Genomic DNA, 17026 nt, shown 5'->3' with positions numbered 1-17026 from the left:
TTTGGGCGAACGGATAGAGCTGGCATCCTGAAATTTTGAACTAAGGCTACTGTTGGAGAGTAAAATGGATGTAGTTTTACAAATTCGTACCTATGGGTACGAAAAGTACTAAATGGTACTAAATTTGGTACAATTTGGATTTAGGTTGAACGGATAGACCTGGAATCCTGAAATTTTGAATTAAGGCTGCTGTTAGAGAGTAGAATGGAAGTAGTTTTGAAAATTCGTACGACAAGTACTAAACGGTACTAAATTTGGATTTAGGTTGAACGGATAGAGCTGGAATCCTGAAATTTTGAATTGAGGCTACAGTTGGAGGGTAGAATGGAAGTAGTTTTGAAAATTCGTACTTATGGGTACTAAAATTATTAAATGGTACTAAATTTAGTACAATTATGATTTAGGCGAACGTATAGAGCTGGAATCCTGAAATTTCGAACTAAGGTTACTGTTGAAGAGTGAATGGAAGCAGTTTTGAAAATTCGTACTTATGGGTACGAAAAGTACTAAATGGTACTAAATTTGGTACAATTATGATTTGGACGAACGGATAGAGCTGGAATCCTGAAATTTTGAACTAAGGCTACTGTTGGAGAGTAAAATGGATGTAGTTTTACAAATTCGTACCCATGGGTACGAAAAGTACTAAATGGTACTAAATTTGGTACAATTTGGATTTAGGTTGAACGGATAGACCTGGAATCCTGAAATTTTGAATAAAGGCTGCTGTTAGAGAGTGGAATGGAAGTAGTTTTGAACATTCGTACTTATGGGTACGACAAGTACTAAACGGTACTAAATTTGGTACAATTTGGATTTAGGTTGAACGAATAGAGCTGGAATCCTGAAATTTTGAATTGAGACTACAGTTGGAGGGTAGAATGCAAGTAGTTTTGAAAATTCGTACTTATGGGTACGAAATGTATAAAATGGTACTAAATTTGGTACAATTACGATTTGGGCGAACGGATAGAGCTGGAATCCTGAAATTTGAATTAAGGCTACTGTTGGAGAGTAGAATGGAAGTAGTTTTGAAAATTCGTACTAATGGGTACGAAATGTTCTAAATGATACTAAATTTGGTACAATCATGATTTAGGCTAACGGATAGAGCTGGAATCGTGAAATTTGAATTAAGGCTGATGTTAGAGAGTAGAATGGAAGTAATTTTGAAAATTCGTACTTATGGGTACGAAAAGTACTAAATGGTACTAAATTTGGTACAATTACGATTTGGGCGAACGAATAGAGCTGGAATCCTGAAATTTGAATTATGGCTGCTGTTAGAGAGTATTATGGAAGCAGTTTTGACAATTCGTACTTATGGTTACGAAATGTACTAAATGATACTAAATTTGGTACAATTACGATTTGGGCGAACGGATAGAGCTGGAATCCAGAAATTTTGAATTAAGGCTACTAAGAATAGAATGAAAGTAGTTTTCAAAATTCGTAGCTATGGATACGACAAGTACTAATTTTTGTACAATTTGGATTTAGGTAGAACGGATAGAGCTGGAATCCTAAAATTTTGAATTAAGATTGATATTGTAGTGTGGGATGGAGATAATTTGGAAATTCGTACTTATGGGTTACGAAAAGTAATAAATTTGGTGCAATTAAGTTTTGGGTCATCGGATAGATCTGAATTTCTGAAATTTGGAATAAAAATTGCTGCTGGAATATAAGATTGGCTACTGTTGGATTGTAGAAGTTGTTTTGACAATTCGTACTTAAGGTTACGAAAAGTTCTAAGTGGTACTAAATTTGGTACAATTTGGATTAAGGGTGAAATTTCGAATTAACATTGATGTTAGAGCATGGGATTGAGATAATTTGGAAATTCGTACTTCGTAGGCTACATTTGGAGTGTATGGAAGTAGTTTTGAAAATTCGTACTTATTGGTACAAAAAGTACCAAATTTGGATTTGGGTGAACGAACAGAGCTGGAATAATGAAATTTAGAATTAAGCTTGCTGTTGGGGTGTAGGATGGAGTTAGTTTTGCAAATTCTAAGAAAAATACTAAATATTTGGTGCAGTTTGGATTTGGGTGAACGAATAGAGTGTGAAACCTTAAATTCGTAATTAATGTTGAAGTGTAGGATTGAGGTAGTTTTGGAAATTCCTACTTATGGATACGAAAAGCACTAAATTTGGTATAATTTGGAATCTGGAATCCTGAAATTTGGAATTGAGATTATTGTTGAAGTGTAGGATTGAGGTAGTTTGGGAAATTCGTACTTATGGGTACTAAATGGTACTAAATTTGGTACAGTGGCTATTTGGCGGAACGGATAGAGCAGGAATCCTGGAATTTGCTAAGACTACGGTTGGAGTGTAGGATTGAGACATGGAGGTAGTTTTTGAAATTCGTACTTATGGGCACGAAATATACCGAATGGTACAATTTGAATTTGAGTGCACCGACAGCGCTGGAATCCTGTTTTTTGGAATTAAGGTTACTGGTGAAGTGAAGGATTGAGGTAGTTTTGGAAAATCGTACTTATGGGTACGAAGAGTACTTAGTGGCACTCAATTTGTTGTTGGGTGTGTAGGGACAGTGTTGGAATCTGTATTTTTTGGATTTAGTGTGAGTATTGGTGTGCAATGTTGGTCTCGCTGTTGACATGTAAAGGTGAGATACGGCTGATTTTTTGAAAATCGAACTAAAGCGGTACGAACAGTACTAAAATAACAATAATTATTGATTAAAATTGGTATAAGTACAATAAAATTTTCAGGGTTTGCCATTTCCATGTTATATATTGTTTATTTGTTTTTTTATATCCTTTCCGCATACGAAGTAGCGGGCACTTTGCTAGTATATACATATATCAAATCTTTCGCTCCCTTTCTTCAAATGTTTATACTGCGTTTCTGTGTGCTCTTGCCTCACTCTCGAAATATGACGATATATCACAAGCGATATTGGATGAGTATTGAACAGATATTGGATGAGTATTGCAGATTTTTACATACAACTTTAAAGTTCGCACAGCTTTTTTATTAGTTTTAAATTTTCATGCATTTTGAAAAGGCATGTATTTCTTTTTATCATTTGTAGGTTATATATCCAAATTGGTTTGTACTTTAGGAATGTCCCTCAACTTATTTTGATTGTGACTTCTTCCTGAAAATTTTCATACACATCTTTCATTTGATGGTACAAATATCTGTTTCTGTATATATTTTCCCATTTTTTTAAATATCTCTTTTACCCGGAGCTAAAGCCGAATTTTCGTCTCTTTCAAAAAATTCTCTAATCATTGCATTGCATTGTATATAGTAACTGACTAAGCGTTTTATACGATTAGCACAGTAATTTCCAACAATTTTGAAAAATATGATTTTTCTTTAAAGGATTTGTTAGTTGCTTTATTTTCATGGAATTATTTCTCCATCTCTTGACAAAAAATTAATCTTACTTTTACGGCATTTATGTATTTCCGGCTTTATTATCTTTTCTGCACTCTTTCCCGTGCTTATTCGGGAACTTCAACCGCTCTTTAATATGATGCAACCATTTTATTTTGATTCAAAATACCACTTTCCAATTTTATAACTTGCCTACGCAAAACAGCTACTCTTTTTCTTGCAAAGGTTTTTACTACAGCAGAACTGAGTTGAGGAATTCTGTATTCAAAATATGATTTCTGAAATTTTCGAATTTCAAATTTAACATATGCAATTTCAATGTGTTTTGGAATAATGTACAAAATTTTGTTTTGGAATATTGTACAAAATTTGAATTTTTCATGTAATTTTTTGAAAATGTAAAATATGTATCAAGTCATGGCTGGACCATGAAAGTATAATACATACATATTTTATGTCCAACCCATTTTTGGATCTATTTTCAACTGTAATTCAGAAATTCCATTTAAAAATCAGATATTTTTTTTTGTGAAATTCAGAAATTCTATTCATCAAATTTAATTTGTACTCTATGTCTTGGAATGTACATTAGGGTTAGTCATTTTTTATACCCTACACCACTATGTGGTAAGGGGTATTATGTGTTAGTGCATTTGTATGTAACATACAAAAGGAAGCGAGATAGACCCATAGTTCCTTCTAGGGATATACATAGAATCACTTTCTGAGTCGATTTATGCATGTCCGTCCGTCCGTCCGTCCGTCCGTTCGCAACATACAGGTCGCATTTGTTGACCGATTTCGCTGAAAATTTGGGAATACCATTTTTTAGCCGTCGGAAGATCGGATATATCGAAGATGGGATATATCGGTCCACGTTTTGGTATAGCCCCCATATAACGGTACCCCCCGATTTACGGTTTTTTGATGTTTTCAGCTACATTTTCAGACCGATTTGGCTATAATTTGACATTTAGGGTTCTTAAGTGTACATAAACATATATAACAAAACTTGTGGACATAAGTCCACGTTTTGGTATAGCCCCCATATAAGGGTACCCGCCGATTTGCGGTATTTTGACGTTTTTAGCTACATTTTCAGACCGATTTAGCTATAACTTGACATTTAGGGTTCTTAAGTATCAATAAACTTGTATAACAAAATTTGTGGACATAGGTCCACGTTTTGGTATATCCCCCATATAACGGTACCCCCCAATTTACGGTATTTTGACGTTTTTAGCTACATTTTCAGACCGATGTAGCTATAATTTAACATTTAGGGTTCTTAAGTGTCAATAAACATATATAACAAAAGTTTTGGACATAGGTCCCCGTTTTGGTATAGCCCCCATATAACGGTGCCCCCGATTTACGGTGTTTTGATGTTTTTAGCTACATTTTCAGACCGATATAGCTATAATTTGACATTTAGGGTACTTAAGTGTCAATAAACTTATATAACAAAATTAGTGGGCATAGGTCCACGTTTTGGTATAGCCCCCATATAACGGTACCCTCCGATTTGCGGTATTTTGACGTTTTTAGCTACATTTTCAGACCGATGTAGCTATAATTTGACATTTAGGGTTCTTAAATGTCAATAAACTTATATAACAAAAGTTGTGGACATAGGTCCACGTTTCGGTATAGCCCCCATATAACGGTACCCCCGATTTACGGTATTTTGACAGTTTTAGCTACATTTTCAGACCGATTTAGCTATATTTTGACACTTAGGGTTCTTATGTGTCAATAAACTTATATAACAAAATTTGTGGACATAGGTCCACGTTTAAAGTTCTTAAATGTCAATAAACTTATATGACAAAACTTGTGGACATAGGTCCACGTTTTGGTATAGCCCCCATATAACGGTTCATTTAAGTTCATTTATTTGTATAGCCCAGATACCTCCGAACTAGCTGTTAATGACATTTGAAGTTCCCACGTTATGTACCGATTTTCGATATTTTGAAGATTCTATCTAAATTTTTAACCGAATTAGGAGTTATTTGACATTAAAGGCTCCCATCAAAAATTGTCAACATAGGCCCATGTTTTATTATAACCCCTATATAACAGTACCTCCCAATTTTTAGCCCACCAAAAATTGTCAACATACATAGTTAGATATAGGCACCATAAAAAGGGCCTCCCGAATGAAGCATAAATGTACATAAACATTATCTGACATTTTAACGTACCCACTTAAAGTTGGGGACAGGAATGAAAAGTAATTATTCCATTTTAGTTCAGAATATTTTATGGTGTAGGGTATGAAAAGTTCGGCCCGGCCGAACTTAATGCTTTTTTACTCGTTTTTAGATTCAAAATCTGTGGAAATAGCATATAGGGTGTAGCGAAACACAATTTATTAAAAAATAATTAAAATCATTTATTTGAAAGACGAACGTCGTCGATGAAAAATATTTTTAGAATGGAAAATGTATGTATACAAAATTCAAAATATCCATAGACAAAAGTCTAAGGCTTCTTAGTTTCAATTAAAAATACAAATTTAAATTTTCAAAGTGTGGGAAAACCCCTACAACACTCCCCCCTGAATTTAAACTAAGTTTATAAATACAGCAAATCAAATTAAATTTAAATATTATAGAACTTATTCGGTAAATACTGCCTTAAGCCTATTTATGGAAACGTTTTGCAATTTGTCGTTTATCCTGACTTGGAAATATTTCGGAGTTCTTTTAGAGACTTCATAAGGGCCGGTGTATTTGTGTCCTAATGATTTGGTTTTTGCATCAACTGTAATCCAAACATGAGTGCATGTTGAGAGGTCCTTGCTTATAAAAGGTTTTTTGTTAGAATGCATTGATGTTGGAATTGGCTGCAAATCTGACATGGATTTCCGAAGAGTGGTTATAAGCGAACTTGGATCTTCAAACTGTGGAACTGTGAAGAAATCTCCGGGTATTTTTAAGGATTGACCATAGACCAGTTCTGCCACCGATGCTTTCAAATCTTCTTTGTAACTAGCACGTATTCCGAGAAGCACTGGATAAAGTGATACTGTCCATTGATTGTTTTCAGAACAACGTAGACCCGCTTTTAATGTCCTGTGGAATCTCTCCAGTAAACCGTTACTTTGCGGATGATAAGATGTTGAGAATCGATGTTGTATACCGAGTGATGTTGTTAATTGTTTCATAAGACTAGATAAAAATTGGCTTCCTCTATCTGATATTAAAGCATTCGGACAACCAAATCTACATATCCATCCATTCCAAAACGTTTTGCAAATCGTTTCTGCCCTAATGTCAGGGATCGGAAATGCTTCCGGCCATCGGGTAAAACGATCAATACACGTTAACAAGTATGTATTACCCTCAGACGGCGGTAATGGTCCAACTATGTCTATGTGTACCTCTGAAAAACGGCTGCTTTCAATTGGGATATTCATAGTTGGACTCGAAGTATGCCTGCCAATTTTATTGCGTTGACATGCCAAACATCTTCGAACCATATTTCCAACATCTTTATTCATGAACGGCCAGAAAAAACGTTGTGAAATCATTTTTCTTGTTGTCCGAATTCCACCATGAGACAGATTATGTACTGCATTAAAAACATCTTTTCTGAAAGAAGACGGAATATAAGGTCGTATAGTTCCTTGAGAAACATCACAATATATTTGATAATTCCCCTGTGGAAAATTTAGCAACTTAATTGAATATGATCCATCCTTCTTAAGTAACTCCTTTAGTTCAATGTCTTGCTGCTGTTGTTGACACAATTTGCTATAATTAATTCCATTCACATTGATTTCTTCCACTCTTGAAAGAGAATCTGCTACTATATTTTCTTTCCCAGCGATGTGATTTATATCTGTGGAAAACTGCGCTATATAATCTAGATGGCGGCATTGACGAGGTGAAGCCTTGTCCAAGTTTTGATGGAATGCATAAATGAGAGGCTTATGATCCGTGAATATTTAAATGGTCTTCCTTCAAGGAAATGTCGAAAATACTTTATTGCGGAATATATAGCTAATAATTCTCGATCATAAGTACTATACATCTTTTGAGCTGCATTAAATTTTTTTGAGAAAAATCCCAATGGTTGCCATGAATCGTTAACATTTTGTTCCAGCACAGCACCCATTCCAAAAGAACTCGCATCGACTTTAAGGCATATTGATGCGTTCGGCAAGGGAAAAGACAGAGTAGTTGCGTCAGCTAGCTCCTGCTTACATTTAATGAAGGCTTCCCGCGTTTCATCGGTCCATGGAACAGGACGCATATCTTTCTTTTTAGCACCGATTAATAAATTATTCAGAGGTGCCTGAGTTTCGGCTCCTTTTGGTAAAAACTTTCGATAAAAATTGATAAGTGCCAAAAATTGACGAAGTGAATGGATTGTAGTTGGTTCATTATAACTCATAATTGCCTCAACTTTCTTCTTCATTGGACTGACGCCTTGAGATGATATAGTATGGCCTAAAAAATCAATTTTGTTCACACCAAGTTCACATTTACCGGCATTGATTATGATGCCGTACTTCTTAAAACGATCCAGCAGTTGTTTAATATGTTCCAAGTGTTCTTCTTCAGATTTCGAGAAAACAAGCACATCGTCTAGATATACTACGACGAAATCCAATCCTCTTACAACATCATCCATAAAACGCTGGAAAGTCTGTGCCGCGTTACATAACCCGAATGGCATTCTTAGAAATTCGAATAGACCAAACGGAGTTATGACTGCAGTTTTTGGAATGTCTGCTTCGTTCACAGGTATCTGGTAATAAGCCTTCATCAAATCAAATTTTGAAAATACCTTAGAACCAGATAATGACATGGAAAAATCGTTGAGGTATGGTATAGGGTAGCTATCCGGAACAGTCATTTTGTTGAGTGCCCTATAGTCCCCACATGGACGCCAAGAACCATCCGATTTGCGCACCATATGTAAAGGGTTGGACCAATTGCTATTACTGGAACGAATAATACCTTTTTCCATAAGATATTGGAACTCTTCCTTTGCAGCCGCTAATTTCTCAGGATCTAACCTTCGAGGCCTTGCTTTTACTGGGTTTCCATTAGTAGTAATTCGATGTACCACTTGATGGTTGTTTTCAATTTTGCTAAGATTTTGCGAAAGTAATTCAGGATACTGTTTTAAGACGGCATGGTATTTGCTTTCATCTGTAACCATTTTTATTTGAATTTTGGAACAAGTGGTGGTGGAAAGTGGCGAATTCAAAAAAGTGTTTCCATCGACTAAACATTTTCTTTGGAGATCTGGCAATAAATGAAAAAATTTTAAAAAATCTGCACCAATTATTGGTTTTGGTACATCGGCCAAAATGAATACCCATTTAAATTCTCTTCTTAACCCCAAATCTAAAACAATAAGTTTCTCACCAAACGTTGAAATAGGAGTATTGTTAGCAGCGTATAAAACTAGCTTTGAAGGATTTTTTGAGAATTTACATGGAAAAATTGAAATGTCAGCTCCAGAATCAATCAAATATTGAATTTTAGTACGGCGTTCAGTAATAAATAAACGACTATTATCTCTACCATCGCTGAGAGACGCCGAACTATCACACGATGGCTGTACTAGTTTTTTGATGATTGAAATTTACATGGTTGTACACATTTTGATGCTTTATCAGCAAAACGCCAATGATACCAACACAAACCCGAATCCTTACGGCTTCTAGATTTAGAACGAGATCGTTGGACTTGTACATTGCGGTTCGGCTGGTGTTGACGAGAACGTCTTTCGAGTGCATCAATGCGTTGAATAATCTGGTCCAACTTACCAACTAGGCCCGATGAATCTTGATTAGTTTTATTATTTGAAGAAATTTCCGAAATTGTGGTTGAAGCTGAAAATTGCTCGCAAATTTTGTCCGCTATACCAGCTAGATTATCTAAGTCTGCGGTATCAGTTACAGCAAGAATGCATTTAACATTTTCTGGAAGACGATCCATAAACAAAGTACGCATCATTTCATTGCTTACCCTGGTGCCGGCAAGAGATTTCATCCTATGTAAAAGATGTGACGGCTTTTGGTCGCCTAATTCCAAACCGCTCAGCAATTTCTTCAACTGCGACTCATCTGATTCAGCGAAATGCTTGATTATTCTTGCTTTCATCGCAGCATATCTTCCTGTTACCGGTGGATTTACCACGATATCCTTCAATACAAACAAAATTGATGGGTCCAGATTGCTAAGCAAATATTCATACTTGGTAGAATCTTGCGTAATTCCGTTTAAATTGAAGCTGGATTCCACTTGTAAAAACCAAATTTCTGGCTCCTCACGCCAAAATGGAGGCAGTTTTGCAATTCGTGCAGCAAAAATTTGCGTTGAATTCGTGGCTGGAGCATTCTCACGATGTGAATCTCCAACTAAATGTGTATCACCTCCTGATAGCGATGGGCGAATGTTTTCTTGCGTCATTTCAGTTATCGGGGTCACCAAATTGTAGCGAAACACAATTTATTAAAAAATAATTAAAATCATTTATTTGAAAGACGAACGTCGTCGATGAAAAATATTTTTAGAATGAAAAATGTATGTATACAAAATTCAAAATATCCATAGACAAAAGTCTAAGGCTTCTTAGTTTCAATTAAAAATACAAATTTAAATTTTCAAAGTGTGGGAAAACCCCTACATAGGGCAGGCAAAAAAAAGCACAATTGCGTTTTAACTTTTTCGAAATTGTGAAAAAAACGTTCCGCACAAAATGCAATTACTTTAGCTCAAAACCAACTTTTTTATTTGAATTTTTTTGTGATTTTTAAAATTTGATAATTAAAAATTTCTGATAATCAGTTATCAACTTAAGCACCTTGCCTCCAACGTTCTTTAATTTCATCGCTTTTTGATTTAGCTTAATCCATAACTTATTTAATTCTTCAGATATAATTAGAATTTTTTTTTTAGATTTCTCAAGCACTAATCCTCTATAACTTTCAATCATATTGATTTCTTTCGGAAATTCGTATAAATGGTATAGCGACAAAACAGTTTTTTTTTTTATTTCATTTGGTCTTTTTGCTTTAAAATTTTTGACCCAGTTATCACTGTTTTTTTGGACATTTTTGCAACTTTTTTTAAACGACATGGCGATGTGAACACAAACTATGAAAAAATAATTTAAAACTCAAAACGATATAAATTATGTATTATGACATTACTTCTGTATTGTCAAACTTTTATTAGAGCAACTCGTTTAAAATTTTTAAAACTGGGAAATGAAACCGAGTTGCAAATTTTAAAATCGATGTAGCTTAAAAACTAAATGACAGTTTTTTGATCAAATTGCATATTTGAAATCGATGCACTAAAACCAACTAAAAAAAATATTTCCAAGAACAAATATTGCAGAAAAAAATTTCTCAAATTTAAATATTTAAAAAAAAAGTAAACTAAAAAAGTTTGTTTTAGCTAAAGTAATTGCATTTTGTGCGGAAGATTTTTTTACAATTTCGAAAAAGTAAAAACGCAATTCTTATTATTTTTGCCTACCCTACATGCCATTTCCACAGATTTTTGATATTCGAAAAAAATGAAAAAATGACTAACCCTAATGTACATGAGTGTTGAATGGCTCTGCTGCAGTCGCTGACACCATAATCTAAATATCTTAACCTTTGCCCAATGTGATGTCACAGTTTTAGTTCCAAAATTGCCATATTATTTCAATTGTGTTCAACTGGGACAAATATGACGCCAATCTAAAAAACGTTGCTGGGTATTGCGAGATGACCGACTGTGACATGGAGCGTTATCCACAAAAAGAACAAATTCCGGCTGTTGATTCTTCATTTCTAGCCATTTGGACAAAACTAGAGTTGGAAAATGGGTAAATACCCATTAAAATGGGTAAATTGTGTAAAAATGGCTAAATACCCAGAAATTTACCCAAAATGTAGGTAAAAACAATGCTCAAATTAGATGAGAAAACAATATAAATGTGATTATCTTATATATGCATATGAAACAAGTGTAAATATGACTTATTTTGCTCCATATTTTGGTAAACCTACCAAAATAGTAACAGCATAATTTCTGGCCTACGAGAGCATTTAGAGCAGTTGGTTGAAGTCCTCCTTGCAAAAAAAAAATCACAAATTTTGGCCCATGTTTCATCGTATCTCATACATCAAATGACTTTATCCTCAATGTCAGTTGATTATCTGGAGATTTCATCCTCTCCGGTAAAATTGCGTTTTTTTGCTTCCTGCATGTTTTTTTCTTATTAGAAACTTTATAACTCGATATGAAACATATAAAATGCTAAGACCGCGAAATTAAATCGCTTTTCTTGTCTTTTTTATTTGCTATATGATAGAAAAAAAATCTTATTTTAAAATAAATTTTTAATACCCAAATAAACACCCAAAATTTTCCAGGTATTTATCCATGTTTTGGGTAAATACCGGGTAGTAGTAGAATTCCATTTATAATTATAGCAAATTGTTTGTATCCCACGTTTGAAGCCTAAAATCTCTATGTTATTGGAAATATTCTGAATTAAGGTAGAATTAGACGTGACATGGCCATAACACCATAACCATAGAAAACCAAAACCAAATTGGTTTATTATGGTTATGTCTATGGCATCATGTTATGTCACTACTGATCGAATACATTGATTTCCATATGTTTGGTTCAATCAGCTGATCGATATGGCCTTATGGCGTTATGGCCACGTCTAATTCTACCTTTACTAAAATGTCATTTTCTGAACTTCAAATAAAAATACGGAATTCCAATTCATGTGTTCTGAATTCAAAATAGAAATTCTGGATTTCAATTGACATGCCCTGAATTTGTATGGAGTGGTAGTAGTTCTTATCATATAAAATAAAATTCATTGAATTCTTAACTTCTTTGTAATAACCACTCTGATATGCATTTGGGGAACCACTTTTTATGCATTTTGCATTGGTTTTATGTTTGTAATTAATTTTGTGTTACGAATTTAATATTTTTTTGATGGCTATTTTTAGTAGAATTGTACTTTTTAGCACTTTTAACTCAGCTCTTTTCAACGAACTAGGTCGTTCTTTTAGTTCAGTAGTTAAATTTGAATTTGTCGTTTTTACCGTTGTCTAATGCCATTAGAGGGAAACATCATTCATACTTTACCTTATTCTTTCTTCTTGGGATATCTCTACATTATATGGGTATCTATCTACTCGAGGTAAATTAAGTTGAAATGCTAAATATATATCAAATCATGGCTGGACCATGAATATATGATACCTATTTTACGTATCCATATCTAGTATATCGATCACATACATACGTCTTTTACTGTGCCTCCAACACAATTTGCACAGCTCTTCCCCTGACCAGCAGTTGTGAAATTCCAAGTCGCTTTTTTATATTATTTATAGATCATTGATTTATCAGAAAAAATAATCGGCCTTTATTCTTTTTTTGGGTCGCTGGACCATCGCTTTGGAAATGTATCGTGTTTCGTACATTATTTGTGATAATACTCAAAATTCAGATGTTGTACATCTGTTGAAACGCAATGAATGTCGATGTAATGAAAGTTGCTTCTTGGGTGCTTCAAAATGGGAACTATCAATTTCATTACTGTTTTTTGCACACATAGTTTTCCGAAAAATCTGCAATAATTAATACTTCATTTTTTAATGTTTCTTAAGCGTGTCCAAATACTTGATGTGGTTATCTGTTGAATAAATGTCTGTATAGAAACGTATTTGATTGTGAATTAAGATTTTGAATAAGTTCTTTTAATGCACACTCTATTACTTCCTTTCCTGTAACTTTAACGTTATATATACATATAACAAATCTTTCGCTCCCTTTCTTGAAATGTTTGTACTGGGATCCTGTGTGCTCTAGCCTCTCACTCTCGAAACATTCATTTTTTAAAGTTCGCACAGCTGTTTTTTTTTATTTATTAATTTAAAATGTTCATGCATTTTGCAAAGGCATGTATTTCTTTTATTCAGTTGTAGGTTATATATCCAAAATGGCTTGTACTTTGGGAATGTCCCATAACATATTTTGATTGTGATTTCTTCCTGAAATTGTTCATACACACATCTTTCATTTGATGGCACAAATATCTTTTTCTGTATTTTTTTCCCATTGTTTTAAATATCTATTTTACCCGGAGCTAAAGTCGAATTTTCACCTCTTTCAAAAAATTCTCTAATCACGTTACTTATTGTTATTAGAATTGTTTGCTCTTCATTGTATATAGTAACTGACTAAGCGTTTTATACGATTAGCACAACAATTTCCAACAATTTGGAAAAATATGATTTTTCTTTGAATGATTTGGTAGTTGCTTTATTTTCATGGAATTATTTCTCCTTCACAAAAAATTAATCGTTCTTTTACGGCATTTCTGTTCTGCTTTATTATCTTTCCTGCATTTTGTACCGTGTTTATTAGGGAGTTTTAACTGCCCTTTAATTTGATGCAACAATTTTATTTTGATGCAAAATACCACTTTCCATTTTTATAACTTGTATACGCAAAATAGCTTCTCTTTTTCTAGCAAAGGTTTTACTACAGTAGAACTGAGATGTGGACTTCTGTATTCAAAATATGATTTCTGAAATTTTCGAATTTCAAATTTAATTTATGCAATTTCAATATGTTTTGGAATATTGTACAAAATTTTGTTTTGGAATATTGTACAAATTTTGTTTTGGAATATTGTACAAAATTTGAATTTTTCATGTAATTTTTTTGAAAATGTAAAATATGTATCAAGTCATGGCTGGACCATGAAAATATGATACATGCATGTTTTATGTCCAACCCATATTTGGAAATATTCTATTTTAAATATTCCTTTTGTTGCATTCACTAACTTCAACTACCAAGATGTCAATCTTATACGATACAATTTGCTGTTCCAGTTGTGCAAACCTCGATGCTTCAGGAAGAGTTTGTACATTCCGTAGCACAATGCTCGCCCTATTTTTTGTGCCAAAGATCATTGCCATAAGATTCCCTTGTTGTTGCTAACTAGATGATTGCTCTACTGTGATTTGTCGTAGGAGGGGGGCTGTAGTCTATCGTTTCCTAGGAACAACGCCTCCTTGCATTTGTGCAGTGTTTGGGGCCCTTACTAATTTAGTGTCGCCATTTTATTCTGGGTGGTGCTATTTCCTGCCATTTAGGATGTACCAACAACTCACCAAATTTGAAAATATACAAAATAGTCTTCAGCTCGCACTCGTATACACCAATATTTCAGCTTTCACTAAGATCTAATTCTGGACTTCTTTTCACAGGCTATCTCTTCAAAATAGGTTTCACTTTGTTGTTCGGGTATATTAATATCTTCCAAAGTAATGAGATCAGCAGTTTCCGTACAACGTTCTTCCACTTTCTTAAATGCATCTAAATAATTTTCTTTTTTAAAAGGGTTTCCTTAATTATGGAATTGTAGCATTATTATAGTATTCTATTCCTTCGCTCATTTTGTCTTTAAGAGCTAATGATTTTTCCTCTACAATGTTGTATTTTGTTCTGAAAGGGTGTTATGTAATCATTTTATATCTGCATTACCCGTATTCTTCTTTTAATGTTTATGCCATTAAACTCATTATCTGTTATTAACTTTTTAATACATCTTTTCTGTGATTTTTATTTAATAATCATATTTAACTATTTTAATTTTATGAGCTTTGGCATTATTTTTATTTACATTGTGATTGCTGAGATACCGTAAAGTATCCGATTGGATATGTTCCCCCAATTTTTCATTTTCTATTCAAGGTGTTTAACTGAAAACTGCTTGAACAACAGAAGCAGCTCTATATTTGCCTTTTAGGACGATGACGATTATATGATTGAATTTCAGTTGGTTTTCTCTTGCGAGATAATCCCTACACCACAGGTTTCGGCGGTGTCCGAATTATCAAATTGTTCGGATTAACGTATTGTAAGGAAAATAAATTATTTTATATGATTAAATCACTCGTGGAAGTTATATAATAATACTTTTTTAAATTGTAATTGCTAATAACGAACACTTAAATGAAAGTGCTCTACGTGTAAAAAATAGTGAGATTTTTCTACTCGACAATCCGGACATTTTTATTGGCATTGCTCGTATTTGTTCCAGACAAAACCAATCAGATTGTGAAAGTAGTGCTAGAAATATGGCTTTTTATAGTTTACATCAGGATGTAAGCAAACCTAGAGACAGATGTGGAATTTCATCGTTTTGTAAATAAATATTCCTTGAAATCTGTGCCTTTTAGGTGTATAGTGCATTTGACAACTTTAATGACAATATTGCGGCGAATATTTTTCTTAATATATTTATTTATATCCTATTCAACAAGACTAATGTGTCATGAAAGGTTTGTCCTTGTACTCGATAATTTTTACTAAATGTTGCTGAAACAATTTTTTTACCAACTTCTCCATTAAACAACTGCCAAAATTCGAAGCATTGGTAATAATTAGTACAAAAAGGGCTATACAAAAGGGTTATGACTTTTCGACTGTGTTATCAAAATTGTTGTCCTGTAGCAGGAATGAATGAACTATGTTTTTTTTAGCATTCAAAATACTTTTCTAGCAGAAATATGTGAGTGGTTTTGCCATTTTAAAGACAATTTCAAGGTTTTTGACTTATTTTACCACTACTACTCTATTGTGTGGTTTTTCTTAGTGATGTCATTTTGCACTAATCATTGGGCGTTCTTCATTTTGCTTATTATTCATCGTGGATGGGTATAACAATAATGCATTACTTTTCACCGAGGAGTGAACATATTCCAATTCTGCATTAAGCGGTTGTATGAGTATAATATAGATCGATATTATAAAGTTATGTATTTTTAGTGCATTAAAATAAAACCATGTCGTCAATATTAGAGCGGCAGTTAGAGCATTTTTCCAAAGAAGCTTTTTGACCACAAAGAACAAAAATTGCCAATTTATGTCTGTATATACAGAATAAAGGACTAAAAATATATTTAAACCTAATATGTGGATATTCAAAACGTATACTTCTAATTATAGTTATATTCCAGAACCTGGAATCGTAAATGTTACTTTAGTACTTTTTCCCATTTTGCACTAAAAAACGAACCCTTTTTCCAAAAACTAGAAAAAATTGCGCTTTTATCTAAACAAAAATAGCGATGACTAACTCTAGCACCTTGGTTTTTCTGCTAGACAATTTTGGCCGATTAGAAACTATCACCATATTTGGACACGCTGATTTTGATATTTCTGATTTCTGAGTTTTTGAAATTTTTCCATTATCTATCTACATTTGTGTAGGAAGCAAATTATGTTGTAATAGGAATGCTGGGTTATTTGACATTTTCTCACCTTGTGAAAACTGATTTAAGTCTTGTTAGTCTAGATTTATTGCTGTGGCGGAATATCTGGAGAGTCTCAATAACATAATAATCTGCAAAGAACTATGTTAAACGTCAAAAAACTTAATTTAGAATGCTTTTTTGATGATTTTCCAAATTTAATTGACGATTTTTGTCAAAAAAAGGCTTGCATATTTAGCATATTTTTTGCATATATTTTGCATATTTTTGCATATTTTTTGCATATTTTTTGCATATTTTTGATATGACCCTAAATATCGAAAAATTGACCCTCAAAACGCCTAGATCCAAAATTTGAGTCCA

The 17026-nt window shown here is 33.4% G+C and overlaps 1 protein-coding gene across 1 annotated transcript; it reads right to left on the bottom strand.

Moving 5' to 3' along the window:
- Positions 1–8963: 8963 nt before the first annotated feature.
- On the bottom strand, positions 8964–9815 carry LOC141392082 (uncharacterized). The gene has a single exon (XM_073965040.1). The coding sequence runs from the start codon at positions 9813–9815 to the stop codon at positions 8964–8966; it is 852 nt and encodes a 283-aa protein (XP_073821141.1).
- Between the last annotated feature and the right edge of the window lie 7211 nt (positions 9816–17026).

Source organism: Musca autumnalis, unplaced genomic scaffold, assembly GCF_047663935.1.
Source record: "Musca autumnalis isolate F117 unplaced genomic scaffold, ASM4766393v1 scaffold_1, whole genome shotgun sequence".
Classification (NCBI taxonomy): domain Eukaryota; kingdom Metazoa; phylum Arthropoda; class Insecta; order Diptera; family Muscidae; genus Musca; species Musca autumnalis.
This window is presented reverse-complemented; position numbering and strand designations above follow the sequence as displayed.